This window comes from Eleutherodactylus coqui, chromosome 2 (genome assembly GCF_035609145.1).
Source record: "Eleutherodactylus coqui strain aEleCoq1 chromosome 2, aEleCoq1.hap1, whole genome shotgun sequence".
Classification (NCBI taxonomy): Eukaryota; Metazoa; Chordata; class Amphibia; order Anura; family Eleutherodactylidae; genus Eleutherodactylus; species Eleutherodactylus coqui.
Genome location: NC_089838.1, coordinates 69,979,006 through 70,002,267, shown reverse-complemented (window position 1 = coordinate 70,002,267; position 23,262 = coordinate 69,979,006). Strand labels below are relative to the sequence as shown.

At 48.5% G+C, this 23,262-nt stretch overlaps 1 protein-coding gene across 2 annotated transcripts in view; it reads left to right on the top strand.

Annotated features, from left to right (window-relative positions):
• Positions 1–23,262, top strand: part of DOCK2 (dedicator of cytokinesis 2) — a 677,690-nt gene that overhangs the window by 104,813 nt on the left and 549,615 nt on the right. For both annotated transcript variants that reach the window (XM_066591098.1, XM_066591097.1), the window contains exons 9-10: positions 21,185–21,266; positions 21,983–22,118. In XM_066591098.1, the coding sequence (XP_066447195.1) occupies positions 21,185–21,266; positions 21,983–22,118 (218 nt within the window). The remainder of the gene's footprint in view (positions 1–21,184; positions 21,267–21,982; positions 22,119–23,262) is intronic.

Sequence of the window (23,262 nt, the reverse complement as noted above, 5' to 3'; positions counted from 1 at the left end):
ACTGCGGACCTAGTAGCACGGTTGTATTTTGTTGGTTTTCGGAATGTGGCCAGGATTAAGTGGGCCGTGGCGGGGGGATGGTGTGGGGGCTCTCTTGTTGTGTCGGTAAAGGTGAAATTCTTGGACTGCCACCAGACGAACCAATGCAAAGGCATTTGCCAACAATGTTTTCCCTGTTGGAGGGGGATGTTTTTGAGGCACTACGTGTCCTCTCCACGTGTCCGTGGTTATATGCACCTTAACAGTAACCGCGTTGGTGGTAATGTGGTGGTGACTGCGGACCTAGTAGCACGGTTGTATTTTGTTGGTTTTCGGAATGTGGCCAGGATTAAGTGGGCCGTGGCGGGGGGATGGTGTGGGGGCTCTCTTGTTGTGTCGGTAAAGGTGAAATTCTTGGACTGCCACCAGACGAACCAATGCAAAGGCATTTGCCAACAATGTTTTCCCTGTTGGAGGGGGATGTTTTTGAGGCACTACGTGTCCTCTCCACGTGTCCGTGGTTATATGCACCTTAACAGTAACCGCGTTGGTGGTAATGTGGTGGTGACTGCGGACCTAGTAGCACGGTTGTATTTTGTTGGTTTTCGGAATGTGGCCAGGATTAAGTGGACCGTGGCGGGGGGATGGTGTGGGGGCTCTCTTGTTGTGTCGGTAAAGGTGAAATTCTTGGACTGCCACCAGACGAACCAATGCAAAGGCATTTGCCAACAATGTTTTCCCTGTTGGAGGAGGAGGGGGATGTTTTTGAGGCACTACGTGTCCTCTCCACGTGTCCGTTCCATGTCAGCAATAGTAGCACTCAGGACAGGCCCCATTAACAATTCTGAAGCAGCAGTATAGCGGGAGCGCAGTCTTCGTTCCATGTAAGCAATAGTAGCACTCAGGACAGGCCCCATTAACAATTCTGAAGCAGCAGTATAGCGGGAGCGCAGTCTTCGTTCCATGTAAGCAATAGTAGCACTCAGGACAGGCCCCATTAACAATTCTGAAGCAGCAGTATAGCGGGAGCGCAGTCTTCGTTCCATTTCAGTAGCCTTAGTATAGCCAAGGCACAAGTTACATTTATGTAGCTAAACTGTAGGCCAACCCCACACACCTTTCTGTACCATGAGTGCAGGCGAAGAACATAGAAATTACTATGATTACACTGTAGGTGAGGGCCCCAAAAAATTGGTGTACCAACAGTACTAATGTACCTCAGTAAAAATTGGCCATGCCCAACCAAGATGGCAGGTGAATCGCTTTGGTTAATGTGGCTTAAGTGGTAACTAGGCCTGGAGGCAGCCCAGTGTAACGAAAAATTGGTTCAAGTTAAAGTTCCAACGCTTTTAAGCGCATTGAAACTTATAAAAATTGTTCTGAAAAATTATTTGAGTGAGCCTTGTGGCCCTAAGAAAAATTGCCCGTTCAGCGTGATTACGTGAGGTTTCAGGAGGAGGAGCAGGAGGAGGAGGAGGAGGAATATTAGACACAGATTGATGAAACAGAAATGTCCCCGTTTTGGATGGTGAGAGAGAACGTAGCTTCCATCCGCGGGTGCAGCCTACGTATTGCTTACGTATCGCTGCTGTCCGCTGGTGGAGAACAGAAGTCTGGGGAAATCCAGCCTTTGTTCATCTTAATGAGTGTTAGCCTGTCGGCACTGTCGGTTGACAAGCGGCTACGCTTATCTGTGATGATTCCCCCAGCCGCACTAAACACCCTCTCCGACAAGACGCTAGCCGCAGGACAAGCAAGCACCTCCAGGGCATACAGCGCTAGTTCAGGCCACGTGTCCAGCTTCGACACCCAGTAGTTGTAGGGGGCAGAGGCGTCACCAAGGATGGTCGTGCGATCCGCTACGTACTCCCTCACCATCCTTTTACAGTGCTCCCGCCGACTCAGCCGTGACTGGGGAGCGGTGACACAGTCTTGGTGGGGAGCCATAAAGCTGGCCAGGCCCTTAAAGACTGTTGCACTGCCTGGGATGTACATGCTGCTCGATCTACGCACATCCCCTGCTACCTTGCCCTCGGTACTGCGCCTTCTGCCACTAGCGCTGTCGGCTGGGAATTTTACCATCAGCTTGTCCACAAGGGTCCTGTGGTATAGCAACACTCTCGAACCCCTTTCCTCTTCGGGAATCAGAGTGGGCAGGTTCTCCTTATACCGTGGATCGAGCAGTGTGTACACCCAGTAATCCGTCGTGGCCAGAATGCGTGCAACGCGAGGGTCACGAGAAAGGCATCCTAACATGAAGTCAGCCATGTGTGCCAGGGTACCTGTACGCAACACATGGCTGTCGTCACTAGGAAGATCACTTTCAGGATCCTCCTCCTCCTCCTCAGGCCATACACGCTGAAAGGATGACAGGCAATCAGCCGGTGTACCGTCAGCAGCGGCCCAAGCTGTCTCTTCCCCCTCCTCCTCATCCTCCTCATGCTCCTCCTCCTCCTCCTGTACGCGCTGAGAAATAGACAGGAGGGTGCCCTGACTATCCAGCGGCATACTGTCTTCCCCCGCCCCCGTTTCCGAGCGCAAAGCAGCTGCCTTTATGGTTTGCAGGGAATTTCTCAAGATGCATAGCAGAGGAATGGTGACGCTAATGATTGTAGCATCGCCGCTCACCACCTGGGTAGACTCCTCAAAATTACCAAGGACATGGCAGATGTCTGCCAACCAGGCCCACTCTTCTGAAAGGAATTGAGGAGGCTGACTCCCACTGCGCCGCCCATGTTGGAGTTGGTATTCGACTATAGCTCTACGTTGTTCATAGAGCCTGGCCAACATGTGGAGCGTAGAGTTCCACCGTGTGGGCACGTCGCACAGCAGTCGGTGCACTGGCAGCTTAAAGTGATGTTGCAGGGTGCGCAGGGTGGCAGCGTCCGTGTGGGACTTGCGGAAATGTGCGCAGAGCCGGCGCGCCTTTACGAGCAGGTCTGACAAGCGTGGGTAGCTTTTCAGAAACCGCTGAACCACCAAATTAAAGACGTGGGCCAGGCATGGCACGTGCGTGAGGCTGCCGAGCTGCAGAGCCGCCACCAGGTTACGCCCGTTGTAACACACGACCATGCCCGGTTGGAGGCTCAGCGGCGCAAGCCAGCGGTCGGTCTGCTGTGTCAGACCCTGCAGCAGTTCGTGGGCCGTGTGCCTCTTATCGCCTAAGCTGAGTAGTTTCAGCACGGCTTGCTGACGCTTGCCCACCGCTGTGCTGCCACACCGCGCGACACCGACTGCTGGCGACATGCTGCTGCTAACACATCTTGATTGCGAGACAGAGGAGGAGGAGGAGGAGGAGGGTGCTTTAGTGGAGGAAGCATACACCTCCGCAGATACCAGCACCGAGCTGGGGCCCGCAATTCTGGGGGTGGGTAGGACGTGAGCGGTCCCAGGCTCTGACTCTGTCCCAGCCTCCACTAAATTCACCCAATGTGCCGTCAGGGAGATGTAGTGGCCCTGCCCGCCTGTGCTTGTCCACGTGTCCGTAGTTAAGTGGACCGTGGCAGTAACCGCGTTGGTGAGGGCGCGCACAATGTTGCGGGAGACGTGGTCGTGCAGGGCTGGGACGGCACATCGGGAAAAGTAGTGGCGACTGGGAACTGAGTAGCACGGGGCCGCCGCCTCCATGATACTTTTGAAGGACTCCGTTTCCACAACCCTATACGGCAGCATCTCAAGGCTGATGAATTTTGCTATGCGGACGGTTAACGTTTGAGCGTGCGGGTGCGTGGCGGCGTACTTGCGCTTGCGCTCCAACAGTTGCGCAAGCGACGGCTGGACGGTGCGCTGAACTACACTGCTGGATGGGGCCGAGGACAGCGGAGGTGAGGGTGTGGGTGCAGGCCAGGAGACGGTAGTGCCTGTGTCCTGAGAGGGGGGTTGCATCTCAGTGGCAGGTTGGGGCACAGGGGGAGAGGCAGGGGTGCAAACCGGAGGCGCTAAACGGCCTTCGTCCCACCTTGCGGGGTGCTTGGCCATCATATGTCTGCGCATGGTGGTGGTGGTGAGGCTGTTGGTGTTGGCTCCCCGGCTGAGCTTTGCGCGACAAAGGTTGCACACCACTGTTCGTCGGTCGTCAGGCGTCTCTGTGAAAAACTGCCAGACCTTAGAGCACCTCGGCCTCTGCAGGGTGGCATGGCGCGAGGGGGCGCTTTGGGAAACAGTTGGTGGATTATTCGGTCTGGCCCTGCCTCTACCCCTGGCCACCGCACTGCCTCTTGCAACCTGCCCTGCTGATGCCCTTGACTCCCCCTCTGAAGACCTGTCCTCCTGAGTAAGCGTTGCACACCAGGTGGGGTCAGTCACCTCATCGTCCTGCTGCTCTTCCTCCGAATCCTCTGTGCGCTGCTCCCTCGGACTTACTGCCCTTACTACTACCTCACTGCAAGACAACTGTGTCTGATCGTCATCGTCCTCCTCACCCACAGAAAGTTGTTGAGACAGTTGGCGGAAGTCCCCAGCCTCTTCCCCCGGACCCCGGGAACTTTCGAATGGTTGGGCATCAGTGACGATAAACTCCTCTGGTGGGAGAGGAACCGCTGCTGCCCAATCTAAGCAGGGGCCCGAGAACAGTTCCTGGGAGTGTTCCCGCTCCTGAGCAGGTGTTATTGTAGTGGAGTGAGGAGGCTGGGAGGAAGGAGGAGCAGCAGACAGAGGATTCGGATTGGCAGCAGTGGACGGCGCAGAACTGTGGGTAGACGATAGGTTGCTCGAAGCACTTTCTGCCATCCAGGACAGGACCTGCTCACACTGCTCATTTTCTAATAACCGTCTCCCGCGTGGACCCATTAATTGGGCGATGAATGTGGGGACGCCAGAAACGTGCCTCTCTCCTAATCGCGCAGCAGTCGGCTGCGACACACCGGGATCAGGAGCTCGGGCTGTGCCCACACCCTGACTTGGCCCTCCGCGTCCTCGGCCGCGTCCACGTCCTCTAGGCCTACCCCTACCCCTCAGCATGCTGTATTACCAGTGATTTGATTTCACAGGCAGGAAATAAATTGGCGCAAGACTGCAGGCCAAATATAATTTTTGCCCTTTTTGGAAAACGAAAGGCCCCACTGCCTCTAGTGAATGAATTATCTAAGTTTAATAACTGTGCTGTGTCCCTGCTAATGTGTCACAGAACGTGAAGGTAGCAGAGTTATTATAACTCTTGGAGAGCAGGTATTTTTTTCCCAATTAAGGAAAGCAAATGGCGAAGCCAGCAGTAAAGCGTAGCTGGGTGCGTCTGATTTAGCAATGTTGTTCACGCAGCTCACACGTCTCCACCGCCCTTAGGACGGACAGAGGCTGGACAAATAGATTTGTTTTCAGTTTTTTTCCACCAAAAGGCAGCACTGCGTATATTCAATGAACATGAGAAGTTTAATAACTGTGCTGTGTCCCTGCTTATGTGTCACAGAACGTGAGGGTAGCAGAGTTATTATAACTCTTGGAGAGCAGGTATTTTTTTCCCAATTAAGGAAAGCAAATGGCGAAGCCAGCAGTAAAGCGTAGCTGGGTGCGTCTGATTTAGCAATGTTGTTCACGCAGCTCACACGTGTCCACCGCCCTTAGGACGGACAGAGGCTGGACAAATAGATTTGTTTTCAGTTTTTTTCCACCAAAAGGCAGCACTGCGTATATTCAATGAACATGAGAAGTTTAATAACTGTGCTGTGTCCCTGCTTATGTGTCACAGAACGTGAGGGTAGCAGAGTTATTATAACTCTTGGAGAGCAGGTATTTTTTTCCCAATTAAGGAAAGCAAATGGCGAAGCCAGTAGTAAAGCGTAGCTGGGTGCGTCTGATTTAGCAATGTTGTTGACGCAGCTCACACGTGTCCACAGCCCTTAGGACGGACAGAGGCTGGACAAATAGATTTGTTTTCAGTTTTTTGGCACCAAAAGGCAGCACTGCGTATATTCAATGAATAACAACTGTGTTGTCGCCCTGCCTATACAATTCTTTCCCTGCAGTATCAATGGAGGGTGCAATGGTCTGCAGAGGCGATTTTGAGAAGCAAAAAAAAATGCAGCACAGCTAACAGCAGCCTGGACAGTACTGCACACGGATAAATATGGCCCTAGAAAGGACCGTTGAGGTTCTTGAAGGCTACACTCACTCCTAACACTCTCCCTGCCTATGCAGCACTTCTGTCCCTAATGCCAGGTGCAACGGTCTGCAGAGGCGATTTTGAGAAAAAAAAATTTGCCACTGCTAACAGCAGCCAACACACAGCTATCAGTGGCCCTAATAAGGACCTTTGGGGGGTCTTGAAGCCTACACTAACTACCAATTCTTTCCCTACAGCAGCTCCGGTACAAACAGCACTGTCCCTCATCTAACTCACACCGCATCTGAGGCGAACCGCGGGAGGGGCCGACTTTTATGTTCGGGTGACACCTGATCTTCCCAGCCACTCACAGCAGGGGGGTGGTATAGGGCTTGAACGTCACAGGGGGAAGTTGTAATGCCTTCCCTGTCTTTCAATTGGCCAGAAAAGCGCGCTAACGTCTCAGGGAAGGAAGTGAAAATAGCCAGAACACCGCATGGTGTTCGTTACGAATAACGAACATCCCGAACACCCTAATATTCGCACGAATATCAAGCTCGGAAGAACACGTTCGCTCATCTCTACAGCTTACCCATTAAAGAAAGATCAGTTCTGGGGTATAGTTTCGCTATAGTAAATGCTGAAGCCTTCACACATCTAACAGCTCTTCTTTATGCATAAATTGGAAGAGGTCAGATTGTGAGTCGGATTTAGAAGAGGTTGATGATTCTAAGCAGCGCCATGTGGTTTTCTTAGAATCCCCCAATAAAATGAAAGCACTTTTAACATTTTTTAAATGACACTCTACAGTTTCTTAAAGGGGTTGTCCCGAGGCAGCAAGTGGGTCTATACACTTCTGTATGGCCATAATAATGCACTTTGTAATATACATTGTGCATTAATTATGAGCCATACAGAAGTTATAAAAAGTTTTTTACTTACCTGCTCCGTTGCTGGCGTCCTCGTTCCCATGGAGCCGACTAATTTTTGGCCTCCGATGGCCAAATTAGCCGCGCTTGCGCAGTCCGGGTCTTCAGCAGTCTTCTATGGAGCCGCTCGTGCCAGAGAGCGGCTCCGTGTAGCTCCGCCCCGTCACGTGCCGATTCCAGCCAATCAGGAGGCTGGAATCGGCAGTGGACCGCACAGAAGAGCTGCGGTCCACGAAGGCAGAGGATCCCGGCGGCCATCTTCAGCAGGTGAGTATGAAGACGCCGGACCGCCGGGATTCAGGTAAGCGCTGTGCGGGTGGTTTTTTTAACCCCTGCATCGGGGTTGTCTCGCGCCGAACGGGGGGGGGGGTTTAAAAAAAAACAAAACCCGTTTCGGCGCGGGACATCTCCTTTAATTAAACGAAGTTGCCTAGGGTTGGGAGCGTATAGGGAAGTGATGGTTAAAGGTAAATTGTTAACTCGTATACCAAGATCATATATCCACCCTTTTCATCAATAATTCTGTAAACTAGTTTAAACACATGTGTATCCCTTATGGCAATAGAACCTCCCCTTTTTTTAGAGACCGCAGGAGCGGAAAACACATTGGGAAACCTTTTTTGTGTTTTCAAAGGAATGTCTTCGAGCAGCGAGTGTGCCTCCTTAATACATCCATAAATAAGATCAATGGGCTATTCAAACCCATTGTTTAAAACAACCTCTATTAATACTATGTAGTATACAGATTGAACCCATAATATTGCAACTTTTGTTGACTTTTACAATGGATCCATGCAGAAAAACACACTGCCAGGATTTGCAAACCCACAGCAGCAACATGAACTTAACAAACGCAAGGAGATATACACCGCATGATAAACCAATAACGCTGCAGTGGAGTGTTACAAGTTTTTTAGGAAGAGCACTAAATAGACTGAATAGGCACAAAAAGTATACCTGTCAAGTAATGCATAATAACTAGAGATGAGCGAACGTACTCGTCTGAGCTTGATATTCGTGCGAATATTACGGTGTTCGGGATGCTCGTTACTCGTAACGAGTACCACGCGGTGTTCTGGTTACTTTCAGTTTCCTCTCTGAGACGTTAGCGCGCTTTTCTGGCCAATTGAAAGACAGGGAAGGCATTACAACTTCCCCCTGTGACGTTCAAGCCCTATACCACCCGCCTGCTGTGAGTGGCTGGGGCGATCAGATGTCACCCGAGTATAAAAGTCGGCCCCTCCCGCGGCTCGGCTCAGATGCCGTGTGAGTTAGTGAGGGAAAGTGCTGTTCTATTGGAGTTGCTGTAGGGAGAGTGTTTGTAGTGAGTGTAGGCTTCAAGAACCCCAACGGTCCTTCTTATGGCCACATCTACGTGTGTGCAGGCTGCTGTTAGCAGTGGAAATTTTTTTTTTTTCTTCTCAAAATCGGCAGTGCAGAGCATTGCACCCGGTATTAGGGACAGAAGTGGTGCTTAGGCAGGGAGAGTGTTAGGAGTGAGTGTAGCCTTCAAGAACCTCAACGGTCCTTTCTAGGGCCAAATTTAACCGTGTGCAGTACTGTGCTGGCTGCTGTTAGCAGTGTTGCATATTTTTTTTTCTTCAAAAAATCGTCTATGCAGAGCCTTGCACCCTCCATTGATACTACAGGGACAGAATTGTGTAGGCAGGGCCACAACACAGTTATTGTTCATTGAATATCCGCAGTGGGGCCCTCCCTTTGCAAAAAAGCAGGGAAAAAATTACATTTGGCCTGCCTGTGTCAGTCCTAAGGTCTCCGTGTACGTGTGTGCTGCGTGGAGAACGTACAAAAATCAAACGCAACCAACTACGGTTTACTGCAGGCTTGCACCATTGTCTTTCCTGACTGGCAAATACCTGCTCTGCCAGAGTTAATAACTCTGCTACACTAAAGTTGTGTGACACTTTTTCAGGGCCACACCACAGTTATTAATTAAACGTATTGTTCATTGAATATCCGCAGTGGGGCCCTCCCTTTGCAAAAAAGCAGGGAAAAAATTATATTTGGCCTGCCTGTGTCAGTCCTAAGGTCTCCGTGTACGTGTGTGCTGCGTGGAGAACATACAAAAATCAAACGCAACCAGCTACGGTTTACTGCAGGCTTGCGCCATTGTCTTTCCTGACTGGCAAATACCTGCTCTGCCAGAGTTAATAACTCTGCTACACTATAGTTGTGTGACACTTTTTCAGGGCCACACGACAGTTATTAATTAAACGTATTGTTCATTGAATATCCGCAGTGGGGCCTTCCCTTTGCAAAAAAGCGAAAAAATTATATTTGGCCTGCAGGCTTGCGCCAATTTATTTCCTGCCTGGGAAATCAAATCACTGGCAATACAGCATGCTGAGGGGTAGGGGTAGGCCTAGAGGACGTGGACGCGGCCGAGGACGCGGAGGGCCAAGTGAGGGTGTGGGCACAGGCCGAGCTCCTGATCCAGGTGTGTCGCAGCCGACTGCTGCGCGATTAGGAGAGAGGCACGTTTCTGGCGTCCCCACATTCATCGCCCAATTAATGGGTCCACGCGGGAGACCTTTATTAGAAAATGAGCAGTGTGAGCAGGTCCTGTCCTGGATGGCAGAAAGTGCTTCGAGCAAGCTATCATCCACCCAGAGTTCTGCGCCGTCCACTGCTGCAAATCCGAATCCTCTGTCTGCTGCTCCTCCTTCCTCCCAGCCTCCTCACTCCACTACAATGACACATGCTCAGGAGCGGGAACACTCCCAGGAACTTTTCTCGGGCCCCTGCTCAGATTGGGCAGCAGTGGTTCCTCTACCACCAGAGGAGTTTATCGTCACTGATGCCCAACCATTGGAAAGTTCCCGGGGTCCGGGGGATGAGGCTGGGGACTTCCGGCAACTGTCTCAAGACCTTTCAGTGGGTGAGGAGGACGATGACGATGAGACACAGTTGTCTTGCAGTGAGGTAGTAGTAAGGGCAGTAAGTCCGAGGGAGCAGCGCACAGAGGATTCGGAGGAAGAGCAGCAGGACGATGAGGTGACTGACCCCACCTGGTGTGCAACGCCTACACAGGACAGGTCTTCAGAGGGGGAGGCACGGGCAGCAGCAGGGCAGGTTGCAAGAGGCAGTGCGGTGGCCAGGGGTAGAGGCAGGGCCAGACCGAATAATCCACCAAGTGTTTCCCAAAGCGCCCCCTCGCGCCATGCCACCCTGCAGAGGCCGAGGTGCTCTAAGGTCTGGCAGTTTTTCACAGAGACGCCTGACGACCGACGAACAGTGGTGTGCAACCTTTGTCGCGCCAAGATCAGCCGGGGAGCCACCACCAACAGCCTGACCACCACCAGCATGCGCAGACATATGATGGCCAAGCACCCCACAAGGTGGGACGAAGGCCGTTCACCGCCTCCGGTTTGCACCGCTGCCTCTCCCCCTGTGCCCCAACCTGCCACTGAGATGCAACCCCCCTCTCAGGACACAGGCACTACCGTCTCATGGCCTGCACCCACACCCTCACCTTCGCTGTCCTCGGCCCAATCCAGCAATGTCTCGCACCGCACCGTCCAGCCGTCGCTAGCGCAACTGTTGGTGCGCAAGCGCAAGTACGCCACCACGCACCCGCACGCTCAATCGTTAACCGTCCACATAGCCAAATTTATCAGCCTTGAGATGCTGCCGTATAGGGTTGTGGAAACGGAGTCCTTCAAAGCTATGATGGCGGCGGCGGCCCCGCGCTACTCAGTTCCCAGTCGCCACTACTTTTCCCGATGTGCCGTCCCAGCCCTGCACGACCACGTCTCCCGCAACATTGTACGCGCCCTCACCAATGCGGTTAGTGGCAAGGTCCACTTAACTACGGACACGTGGACAAGCACAGGCGGGCAGGGCCACTACATCTCCCTGACGGCACATTGGGTAAATTTAGTGGAGGCTGGGACAGAGTCAGAGCCTGGGACCGCTCACGTCCTACCCACCCCCCGAATTGCGGGCCCCAGCTCGGTGGTGGTATGTTCGGCGGTGTATGCTTCTTCCACTAAAGCACCCTCCTCCTCCTCCTCCTCCTCAACCTCTGTCTCGCAATCTAGATGTGTCAGCAGCAGCAGGACGTCGCCAGCAGTCGGTGTCGCGCGGCGTGGCAGCACAGCGGTGGGCAAGCGTCAGCAGGCCGTGCTGAAACTACTCAGCTTAGGAGATAGGAGGCACACGGCCCACGAACTGCTGCAGGGTCTGACAGAGCAGACCGACCGTTGGCTTGCGCCGCTGAGCCTCCAACCGGGCATAGTCGTGTGTGACAACGGCCGTAACCTGGTGGCGGCTCTGCAGCTCGGCAGCCTCACGCACGTGCCATGCCTGGCCCACGTCTTTAATTTGGTGGTTCAGCGCTTTCTGAAAAGCTACCCATGCTTGTCAGACCTGCTCGTAAAGGTGCGCCGGCTCTGCGCACATTTCCGCAAGTCCCACACGGACGCTGCCACCCTGCGCACCCTGCAACATCGCTTTAATCTGCCAGTGCACCGACTGCTGTGCGACGTGCCCACACGGTGGAACTCTACGCTCCACATGTTGGCTAGGCTCTATGAGCAGCGTAGAGCTATAGTGGAATACCAACTCCAACATGGGCGGCGCAGTGGGAGTCAGCCTCCTCAATTCTTTTCAGAAGGGTGGGCCTGGTTGGCAGACATCTGCCAGGTCCTTCGAAACTTTGAGCAGTCTACCCAGGTGGTGAGTGGCGATGCTGCAATCATTAGCGTCACCATTCCTCTGCTATGCATCTTGAGAACTTCCCTGCAAACCATAAAGGCAGCCGCTTTGCGCTCGGAAACCGAGCCGGGGGAAGACAGTATGTCGCTGGATAGTCAGAGCACCCTCCTGTCTATATCTCAGCGCGTTCAGGAGGAGGAGGAGGAGCATGAGGAGGATGAGGAGGAGGGGGAAGAGACAGCTTGGCCCACTGCTGACCGTACCCATGCTGCTTGCCTGTCATCATTTCAGTGGTATGGCCTGAGGAGGAGGAGGAGGAGGAGGATCCTGAAAGTGATCTTCCTAGTGCGGACAGCCATGTGTTGCGTACAGGTACCCTGGCACACATGGCTGACTTCATGTTAGGATGCCTTTCTCGTGACCCTCGCATTCAACGCATTCTGGCCACTACGGATTACTGGGTGTACACACTGCTCGACCCACGCTATAAGGAGAACCTCCCCACTCTCATTCCCAAAGAGGAAAGGGGTTCGAGAGTGTTGCTATACCACAGGACCTTGGCGGACAAGCTGATGGTAAAATTCCAATCCGACAGCGGTAGTGGCAGAAGGCGCAGTTCCGAGGGCCAGGTAGCAGGCGAGGTGCGTAGATCGAGCAGCATGTACAGCCCAGGCAGTGCAACAGTCTTTAAGGGCCTGGCCAGCTTTATGGCTCCCCAGCAAGACTGTGTCACCGCTCCCCAGTCAAGGCTGAGTCGGCGGGAGCACTGTAAAAGGATGGTGAGGGAGTATGTAGCCGATCGCACGACCATCCTCGGTGACGCCTCTGCCCCCTACTACTACTGGGTGTCGAAGCTGGACACGTGGCCTGAACTAGCGCTGTATGCCCTGGAGGTGCTTGCTTGTCCTGCGGCTAGCGTCTTGTCGGAGAGGGTGTTTAGTGCGGCTGGGGGAATCATCACAGATAAGCGTACCCGCCTGTCAACCGTCAGTGCCGACAGGCTAACACTCATCAAGATGAACAAAGCCTGGATTTCCCCAGACTTCTCTTCTCCACCAGCGGACAGCAGCGATACGTAAGCAATACGTAGGCTGCACCCGCGGATGGAAGCTACGTTCTCTCTCACCATCCAAAACGGGGACATTTCTGCTTCATCAATCTGTGTCTAATATTCCTCCTCCTCTTCCTGCTCCTCCTCCTGAAACCTCACGTAATCACGCTGAACGGGCAATTTTTCTTAGGGCCACAAGGCTCACTCATCTAATTTTTCTAAACAATTTTTATATGTTTCAATGCTCTTAAAAGCGTTGAAACTTTAACTTGAACCAATTTTTCGTTAAACTGGGCTGCCTCCAGGCCTAGTTACCACTTAAGCCACATTAACCAAAGTGATTAATGGGTTTCATCTGCCATCTTGGTTGGGCATGGCCAATTTTTACTGAGGTACATTAGTACTGTTGGTACACCAATTTTTTGGGGCCCTCACCTACAGTGTAATCATAGCAATTTGTATGTTCTTCGCCTGCACTCATGGTACAGAAGTGTGTGTGGGGTTGGCCTACACTTTAGCTACATAAATGTAACTTGGGCCTTGGCTATACTGCAGCTACTGAAATGGAACTAAGACTGCGCTCCCACTATACTGCTGCTTCAGAATTGTTACTGGGGCCTGTCTTGAGTGCTACTATTGCTGACATGGAACGAAGACTGCGCTCCCGCTATACTGCTGCTTCAGAATTGTTACTGGGGCCTGTCTTGAGTGCTACTATTGCTGACATGGAACGAAGACTGCGCTCCCGCTATACTGCTGCTTCGGAATTGTTACTGGGGCCTGTCTTGAGTGCTACTATTGCTGACATGGAACGAAGACTGCGCTCCCGCTATAATGCTGCTAGTGATATGTTAGTGGGGCCTGTCCTAATGCTACGGCTGAAATGTTACGAATTATGGGCTCTGCCTATACCGCTGCTAATGGTATGTCTCTGGGGTGTGGAAACAGAGGCTTCCCAAAGACATGATGGCGGCGAGGCCATTTCCCACCAACGCGGTTACTGTTAAGGTGCATATAACCACGGACACGTGGAGAGGACACGTAGTGCCTCAAAAACATCCCCCTCCTCCTCCAACAGGGAAAACATTCTTGGCAAATGCCTTTGCATTGGTTCGTCTGGTGGCAGTCCAAGAATTTCACCTTTACCGACACTACAAGAGAGCCCCCCCACCATCCCCCCGCCACGGCCCACTTAATCCTGGCCACATTCCGAAAACCAACAAAATAAAACCGCGCTACTAGGTCCGCAGTCACCACCACATTACCACCAACGCGGTTACTGTTAAGGTACATATTACCAGTCTGACTGGGGCATGCAGACACCTTGACAGAATGAATAGTGTGTGGCACATAGGTTCCCCATTGCTATGCCCACGTGTGCAGCTCCTGATGGCGGTGGCACAGGATTCTATTTCTCATTACTTCTGTACAGCTTTGTGGGCTATCGCCCCGCCCCTTTTAAAGAGGGTCGCTGCCTAGCCGTGCCAACCCCTCTGCAGTGTGTGCCTGCGGTTCCTCCTCATGGCAGACGCACTTCTAAATAGACATGAGGGTGGTGTGGCATGAGGGCAGCTGAAGGCTGCGCAGGGACACTTTGGTGTGCGCTGTGGGGGGGAGGGGGGGCGGTTGGGCAGCATGTAACCCAGGAGAAGTGGCAGCGGAGTGTCATCCAGGCAGTGATTGTGCTTTGTTGTAGCTAGTGTGGTGCTTAGCAAAGGTATGCCATGCTAATGAGGGCTTTTCAGAAGTAAAAGTTGTTGGGAGGGGGGGGGGGGGGCACTCTTGCCGCTATTGTGGCTTAATAGTGGGACCTGTGAACTTGAGATGCAGCCCAACACGTAGCCCCTCGCCTGCCCTATCCGTTGCTGTGTCGTTCCCATCACTTTCTTGAATTGCCCAGATTTTCACACATGAAAACCTTAGCGAGCATCGGCGAAATACAAAAATGCTCGGGTCGCCCATTGACTTCAATGGGGTTCGTTATTCGAAACGAACCCTCGAGCATCGCGAAAAGTTCGTTCCGAGTAACGAGCACCCGAGCATTTTGGTGCTCGCTCATCTCTAATAATAACTGCGGAACATAAAATAGACAATAGTAGACTTATAATTGCTAAGTCAACAAATACCACATCATCCATTACACGCTATCCCTTACATTGAGACCAAAGACTAACTTTAGGTGAAAAGCTTATATAAAACTTATTTAAGTTATTGTGAACAAAGGTTACTCAGGTAGCCAAAGATCACTCCTCTGCCAGATGGTATGTAGTACGTTGTGTATTCCCACTGGGCGAAGCCAAGGACGGTACAAGCCTCCAGTCATCCAGTAATTGCATAGCTTCTAACAGGGATGATGCAGTAGCTTTGGAGCCATCCTTGGAAATCAGAAATTTCAGTGGAAATCCCCAGCGGTATGGAATATTATTATCCTTCAGGATTTATTGGCCCGGTCAAGCTCTCTTCTTTTAGCTAGTGTCACTGCTGACTGATGTGTAAACAGGGAAATGTTCTTAAATCTGTCTGGTAGAGCGGTTCTTTTCTCACCGCCACCATATCCTTATCCTTGACATTGCAAAAATTATTTAAGCAAGCATATCCCTAGGTATATCAGTTCCCAGGTGTTTCGGGTTGGGGATGCGATATACTCTATTTACGTAAAGTTCAGTCTGTGGAGTATTAGGTAGAAGGAGGATAAAAAAATCAATCAATTCCTGAAGCTTATCAGGTTTAATTGATTCAGGGGTTCAGCAGAAGTGGATGTTATTCCAATGTGAACAATTCTCTATGTCTATAACTTAAGCCCGCACTACAGCTATTTCACCCCCCCACCCCTTCATTAGTGATAGCTACAAGGCCATTATGCACATTCACAAATTCAGACATTTTAAGTTAAAGATGCGCAGTGCGATGACCTATATCAGCAATATCTTTCTGCAGAGTTTGCATCATAGTTTGTATGTCAGCTTGTAAAGAGGATCTTAAGTCACTTAGAAGTCTTTTGAGCAAATTTTCTGTAAGGTGTTTATCAGTAGTGGAGAGGTGTTTAGGATTAACCCCTTGAATAGCTGAAGCATCAGTACCTAATTCAAGTGCTCTGTGTGTGGGACTTCTTCCTCCAGTGCTCTGCCTCGCTGTCCAGTCAGGTAATCCACATCAAATTGACCACTGCAGTCTCTAATCATGGGATCTCTACAGCTGTTAATCACAGCGGTGTAGCAGCTGATTGGACAAGGAGGGAGAGTACTGGAGGAAGAAGTCATGCATGCAGAAGACCTGCAGTGGGTTGCTCCAGGGATCATGTATGACAATGGGGCTAATCTGCTGGTAGCCCTTTGCCTCGGCAATCTCACATACATACCTTGCCTGGCTGATGTAATGGACCTGGTAGTGCAGTGCTTCCTAAATAATTACCCAGGTTTATATCCAGAGCTGGAAAAGACCAGAAAACTGTGCTTACACTTTTGGCATTTATACCCAGCAAGCTCTCATCTGGCAGAGGTGCAGCGACAGTTTGGGCTACCACCCGACCATCTCTTCTGTGACATGCCTACATGGTATATGTTCCACAGTGGATATGTTGTAGAGGCTAAGTCAGCAACAGAAAGCGATCATTGACCACAAAATGGTGAATGCCATTAGCAGATGCTATATGAAGGTTGGTCACTGTGGAATGGCTTCAGATGAAAGATATGTGTGCCATTTTAGCTTTGAGGGAGTGACCAAAATAGTAATTGTGATGAAGCACTGATCAGTATGACCCTCTCTGCTGTCTGCCTAATGGAATAAACACTAAAGGGCTTTAGGAGGGGGATAATATAAGACCAAAGGTAGGGGAGGGGACTACGCAATGTTCCTTCCATCCATCACTAACCCCAGCTATTCTATGTGGATGGCTGGACCAGCTTAAGGATACTTTTAGTCCTGACTCTGTCGGCCATCACCCTTAGGCAATTTGAGGCATATGAGTGCTTTTCTATTGTAGTGCTTGCAGGAGCACTGTCGCATAGCCCACATCAATTATCATACCATTACTAAGTGGCCACACTCCTTGATTTCCGCTATAATGCCAAAATGATAAATGAAGAGAGATCTCAAATGCAGAACTATCAGTGCAGCTTGAGCACAGCATTTCACCATAGCCATGGGATGCATTCGCAATGGATTGCAGCTCTGTGGCTCATGGTGGATGGAGCAGGAAGCTGCCACAGCAGTACCAGCACCGGTGACAGGGAAAGTCTAACAGAGGTGGGGCATAGTTTTTTCAGCCTGTTGCAGCCTGCAGCAAAAGTACAGGGTAGGACTGATAGACACAGGCAGCACTTATCCATGATAGTTCAAGAGTTTGTAAGCTTCTGCGTGGATGTACGTATAGATGGTATTGTTCTCTTTGACGTCTGGGTGTCTAAGCTGGATGAGTAACCAGATTTTGCGGAACATGCTTTAGAGGTGCTTGCCTGCCCGGCTGCCAGTGTGCTATCAGAAAGGGTGTTGAGCACAGCTGGGGGTCTGATAACTGACAGATGCAGCCACCTGTCCACAGACAATGTGCATTACTTGACATTTAAAAAAATGAAACGGCAATAGATTTCACCTGACATCTGCACCCTCATGGCAAATTCCATTGATTACTTAGCACGCTGGCAATTTTGAATCACATATGACTAAGTATCAAAATACTAATGACCACCTGTTTGTCCGTAAGTGAGTGAATGAGTTACATGCTCCGCCCCTGATCACATGATGATGATATGACCACAGGTCCTGTAAGTACACAGCTGCTGTCCAGCTAGTGTTCATTAGTATTCCATAGCCAACTGAGGCCACAGGGGGTTTGTAGGGGATTTAGTCTGCCCATAATCTGCACAGGCATGAAGAACCTGTGGTGATGTCACCATCATGTAATCAGGGGCGGAGCATGTATGTCATTCATTCTGGATGAAGGATCTGTGTTGATGTCACCATCATGTGATCAGGGGGAGAGCATGATGGTGACATCATCGCAGGTCCTTCATCCTGAGTGCTGTGCTGCTTGTGATCCCTGTTGTATGGGATGAAGAATGCATGTAGCAGAGCTCTATGTGATTTACATGTAGCAGTGCTTTGTGTGTGACATGCAAGTAGCAGAACTGTGTGACACATTGCGTCACCAGAAACACTGGAACTATAATTTTTTATTAATTACTAGTAGATGTATATTTTCTCCATCTACTTTCCCCCCAAATGAAAAATATGCCAACATGGAAATACGGCTCATATTTCCACAATGAGCAGGCTCTGCTCTCAAGGTGTTGTTGCTGTTGGTGGTGGTACAACTGCTGCTGCTTTCCTTCTCATGTTTCCACCATGTTACCATGATTTTGCTTTTAATTCAAGCAGCACACCTGCTATCTTTTCTAGCGAAATTCGACAGCAGTTCCTTGGAGTAGACCCGTGCTTGAGTGTGGCAGAATTTCTCCTTTATGGCATTGCTTTTAAAACAAATAGCACACCTGCAGTCTTCCTTGACGCAATTTTTTTTTTAAATCAAATTTTTAATTAAGATTTTCAAGAAATTACCACGTTACATGAATTGAAGGAAAAAACAATTCTTTCTCCAACATCAAAAAAGACTAAAACTAGTCCCTCAGTGTAAAACATATACAATAAAAGGTATCTAATCAGACTCGTGCAATTGCACCGAGATAAATGCAAGCTCTGCAGTTCCTCGACTGGACAGAGCAGAAATTATAAATGTAAATGAAATCAACAACAAAGAGCTTAAGTAGATTACAGGAGAAAGAAGAGGGGGGAAAAAGAGGCGGGGGGAGGGGGAGTCGTGAGACGGTGGACATATGGAGTCGTGAGACGGTGGACATATGGTGTCATTCTCACCCTTACCTAGGCAACATGGGCACCATCCTCAATGGCGGGGTCCTACATCAGAGGTTGACGCAATTTTTGATCTAGGAGTCCCTATGTGGGCCTTCTTTTGTTTTCAGTGCTATCCCTGTGCTTGACCCCTACATTGCTGTACACTAATTTTACCAATTTTTGGGAGGAGGACAATGTTCCCTAGATGTGTGGCTGTATTCCAATGCAATTTGGGGGGCTTTGGCTGCATTGGGGAATGTCTGGAGGACAAATTTGCGAACCTGATTTTTACTTCTATTTAGTGGTAGTCAGAATCGACCATTCCAATTCACAAAGATTTTCGTGAAATTGGCCCGATGTTGACATGCACTAATTACTCCACTAATCGCTCATGACTAGTTTTAGATGTTACATGTTTGTCAATGTGACTCAGAAGTTCAGCTGTGTGTATTTAAACTTTGCTACATTTATTTTAAACTACAGCATGCCCCATGCCTGTCATTCGCTTTGGCATTTCTCCCGTGGCTTATAAACATTACTTTACCTGCAGTAACTCGTCTAGTTTTTAAGAGGAGCTGTAGGCAAAATATGTTTCTTCTACGAAGCTGTTGTGATGAATGAGGACTTGGAAACTGCAATGTTTACTCTATTACATTTTGCTGCCTGTCATGTTATTCTATTAACAAAGTGGGATAACGTAGTAGCTGCAATATCAGCCTGCTTTTCCTGATGATTCAGAATGACTGCCTCAGAAGACGCAGTCAATAGTGAAGAATACCAGCAATTATTTGGTATTCAATAGTTTAAAATATGAGATGATGAAGCTGTGGTCTGTCCCTCCTATGTTTAGGTCAAGGTAAACCACTTGCTGCATGGTTATTATTCTGCCCTTACCTACTATTTCATAGCACAATGTAGTTTTGATAGCGTAGATGGACTCATTACATGAGTGTCAAATCTTTCATAGAAATATTAGTAGTTGGGTTTCACAGCCCTCCTAGTCTGCACATGACATAACATGTACGATTTCATGCATAAAGATGTTCATGTTTTTGAAGTTGCCAATAGTTTAACACTGCTTTTGAGCCTGTGTATCTGTGTCATAATACACACTGTGTGAGAGTCACTAAGCTAAATGCACCAGAACTCTGGCTCAATTTGCATCAAAAACCAGGAATACATGCCTCGCACCAAACTTATTATGTGTTTTAGACACTTTCAGCACCTTGCATAACAAAGGGGAATGGTTTACCGGGAGGGGGCATGGCTTACTGAGAGGAGGCATGGCTTGCCAGGTAATGGAGCGTGGCTTAAATGCAACACCAACACCAAATGCATCCAGTTTTTGGTGCTCAACAGACTAACAAACAGGCTGATTAAAGTTAGACAAAAGTGTGTAAAGATTTCTAAAGAAAAAATTATCATTCACTATGAGCCACCATGATAAATTTGATGCATCTTCAGTCTAAATGTTACGGTATACTACCCTTGATATGCCAGCCCGGGTGCCCTAGATCTCATCTACAACCCTGTCCCTGCCTACGTGCCTCCACTCCTGGCTAACCCTAGGTGGGCAACTGGACGCTGATCTCTACTCTCACTAGGAACTGAAAAAGGGACGCTGGTGTACCTTGATGGAAAGGGTAGAATACTGAAAGAAAGGCAGATGTAAATAACCAACACGAACAATACTAAGCAGAACTGAGGCAGATGGAAAAACCCGTGTGGATAATAGCAAAGTATAGCAGACAAGATGACAAAGGCCGGAGACCAACAGAGGCAGACTGGCAAGCACACTGAGGGAAAGCAATAACTGGCAGTGATTGCCAGTCTCTGCCCGACCTTTAAACAAAAGCCTCTGCCCAGGTACAGAGAGAGGGAGGCAGCCAACTCCCAACAGAACATACTAAAAGGGAGCTTGTGCACAGAAGCTGCACTCACAGGTGCGCGCCACCAGCTCCACGCCGCCCATGCCAGCCAGGCACCCGCGCCCCCGGCAGCCAGACAACAAGCCTGGAAGACGCGCCCCGACTACGGGACCACGCACACTGCAGCCCCGGGAGGACCAGCAACTGCCACATGGTAACACTAAAGCCCCATTTACACACAACGATTATCGCTTAAAATTCGCTCAAACAATGTCTTTTGAGCGATAATCATTGTGTGTAAATGCTACCATTGTTTGTTTTTCGGCCAAACAATGATTTTTAGTTGAGTTTAAAATCCATCCATCGCCGGAGAGCTGATAGCAGGGACCACAGGCTGTGATTTTCCACAGGCAGTGCTGATAACATTGCATTCAGCTGCAGTTCCCGGGAGAACAAAGGGGCTGTATGCAGATAACAGACCACCTGCTGTTTTCTGCATACAGCTCAGGGAAGCTCATTTACATGCAAATGAAGCTAATAAACTACTAATGGATATTAGTGCTAATTAGCAGCTTATGCAAAATAACCACTTAGACTGTCAATCATCCTATCTTTTGAACAAATTTTGAGCTCTCATCTTTGCGTGCAAATGGGGCTTAACTTGTTTATCAATTAATTAGACAAGATTAGTAAATCTGCCCCATTGTCTTCTAATCAGTAATATATTTAAGCCAATGCTGTGTTTTTATGAATTATTATAAAAAATATGTGATTTGAGAATTTATCTTTACAGTGAGAATTATTTGGTGAGATGGGGAAGCAAAGGATTTCCTAAAGAAATAGACATGCTTAACAATTTAAAGGTCGTTTTTACGGTAAGTACAGTAATCTTTATTACTCTAAAAAATGTAACAGCCATTGTGTACATTATTACAGTTTATTTGGTTAGTGTGGATAACTGGGCATTCATGGGTTATTTGGTATCTATACGTAACTGCTCATTTACAATTTAACAGATTACTACTATACATGTAAATTGCCAATTATAGTTTGTTAAGATTTACAGTGATTACTGATTTGTAACAGAATGCTGTCAATCTTATATATAGAACCCCAATTCCAAAAGAGGTGGGACACTGTGTAAAATGTAAATAAATGTAAAGAGAAAAAAAGTGCGCTGAAATGAAAATCTTATATAACTACATTTTATTGTAGTTATATAAGTATAAGTTGAAAGTGAGACATTTTTTCATTTTATTTAAAAAAAATAAACTCATTTAGAAATTGATGGCAGCAACGCATCTCCAAAACGTTGTGGCAGGGCTAACAAAAAGCCTGGAAAAATAAGTGGTACTAATGAAAAACAGCTGAAGGGTCAATGGCTGTGTATAAAAGCCATTATGCCTTTCCTCTCTTATTTCTACTAAATATGTATCTATAAATTGAGAACTGGGACAATATGTCTGAAAGTTTGTATTTTAGTTTTTTGTGTAAGGTTTTTAATATTCCTTTTCGAGGTTTCCAAGGTTTTAGATTTTTTTACACAAGTATCAGATTGTACGATTCTTTTTTAATAAAATTTTTTTTTTAGGATCTTGGAAACAAAGATCTTAATAGAGACAGGATATATTTAGTGTGTCAAATTGTCAGAATTGGAAGAATGGATCTTAAAGAAACATCTGCAAAGAAGTGGACTCTAGGTTTAAGGCGACCCTTTGGAGTTGCAGGTACTGCATCATCACAGCATGATTTTACCATAATTATTATTTGCAGGTTGGCACTGTATTGGGTAAAAAATAGAGTTTTCATTCATTTTCTTTTCATTACTGTCAGCAGAACACATATTAGAGACACATCCCTTCTTCATTGCATAATAATGTGCTAAATAGTGCTTGGTTGAAAAGAATCTAAATGTTAACTTTAAAAGATAGTCTCTTCGGTCGTGTATCACTAGGATATAATATAACATAGTTTTTGTAGTGGTTCCAAACTCTTGCCCCTAATGATTATAAGAATAAAGCAACCAAGCTCCCATTGACTTTTACACGTACAGCGCCACTCCCAACAACCAACTATACAATGAAGCGTGGCACATCTCAATTGATTTGTGTTGGACTGTGGTTCACTGCATAGTGGATAGCTAGGAACATAGTTGTGCAGGACAAAGTCCGTGGACTGACCACAGCAATTTGGGCACTAAATTACTCAACTTGTTTCGTTAAACCACAAATTCATTCTGATTACCATATTTGGAGCCACAAAGAATTTTCTTCTCTTTACATGAGCAAAATTAGCAACTAATAAGAGTTTTTGCCTTCATGTGGATCTGCATTACAGGAGAATAGGTGGAACTAGATGGACTTATGTCTTTCTTCAACCTCAAAAAATATGTTAACATGCTAATAGGGTTGGTCCAGTTGCAAACTATTGATGGCGTATCCTTAGTAGATTAATAGTGATCCACTGCCCAGGGCGCCCACCGATCAGCAGTTTGCCAGGCTGGTATGTTTATGCACGGAGTTGATTTTGGCAGTAAGCAGACAGCTCTATTTCCACTGCAGTAGCCTGACTTCTTATTACATTCACTTTAATAGGAACTTTTGAATGTAATACCAATTCTGGCCACTGCAGTGGGAACAGAGTTGTCTGCTTCCTACAAAAACCATTTGTGAATAAAGTTGTAGCTACCATAGCACTAAATGCCAGCCATGGAAGAGAATGATCAATCATTACATTTATGGACCGCCTATATCTGGCTTATAGACGTGGGTTCTGAAGTGGGAGACCTCCACTGTATGATATCAATTTGTCATAAAAGATAATATGGGTAAGGGTTGTCTTAGTGAGACAGCATATTTAATGAATCTTGGA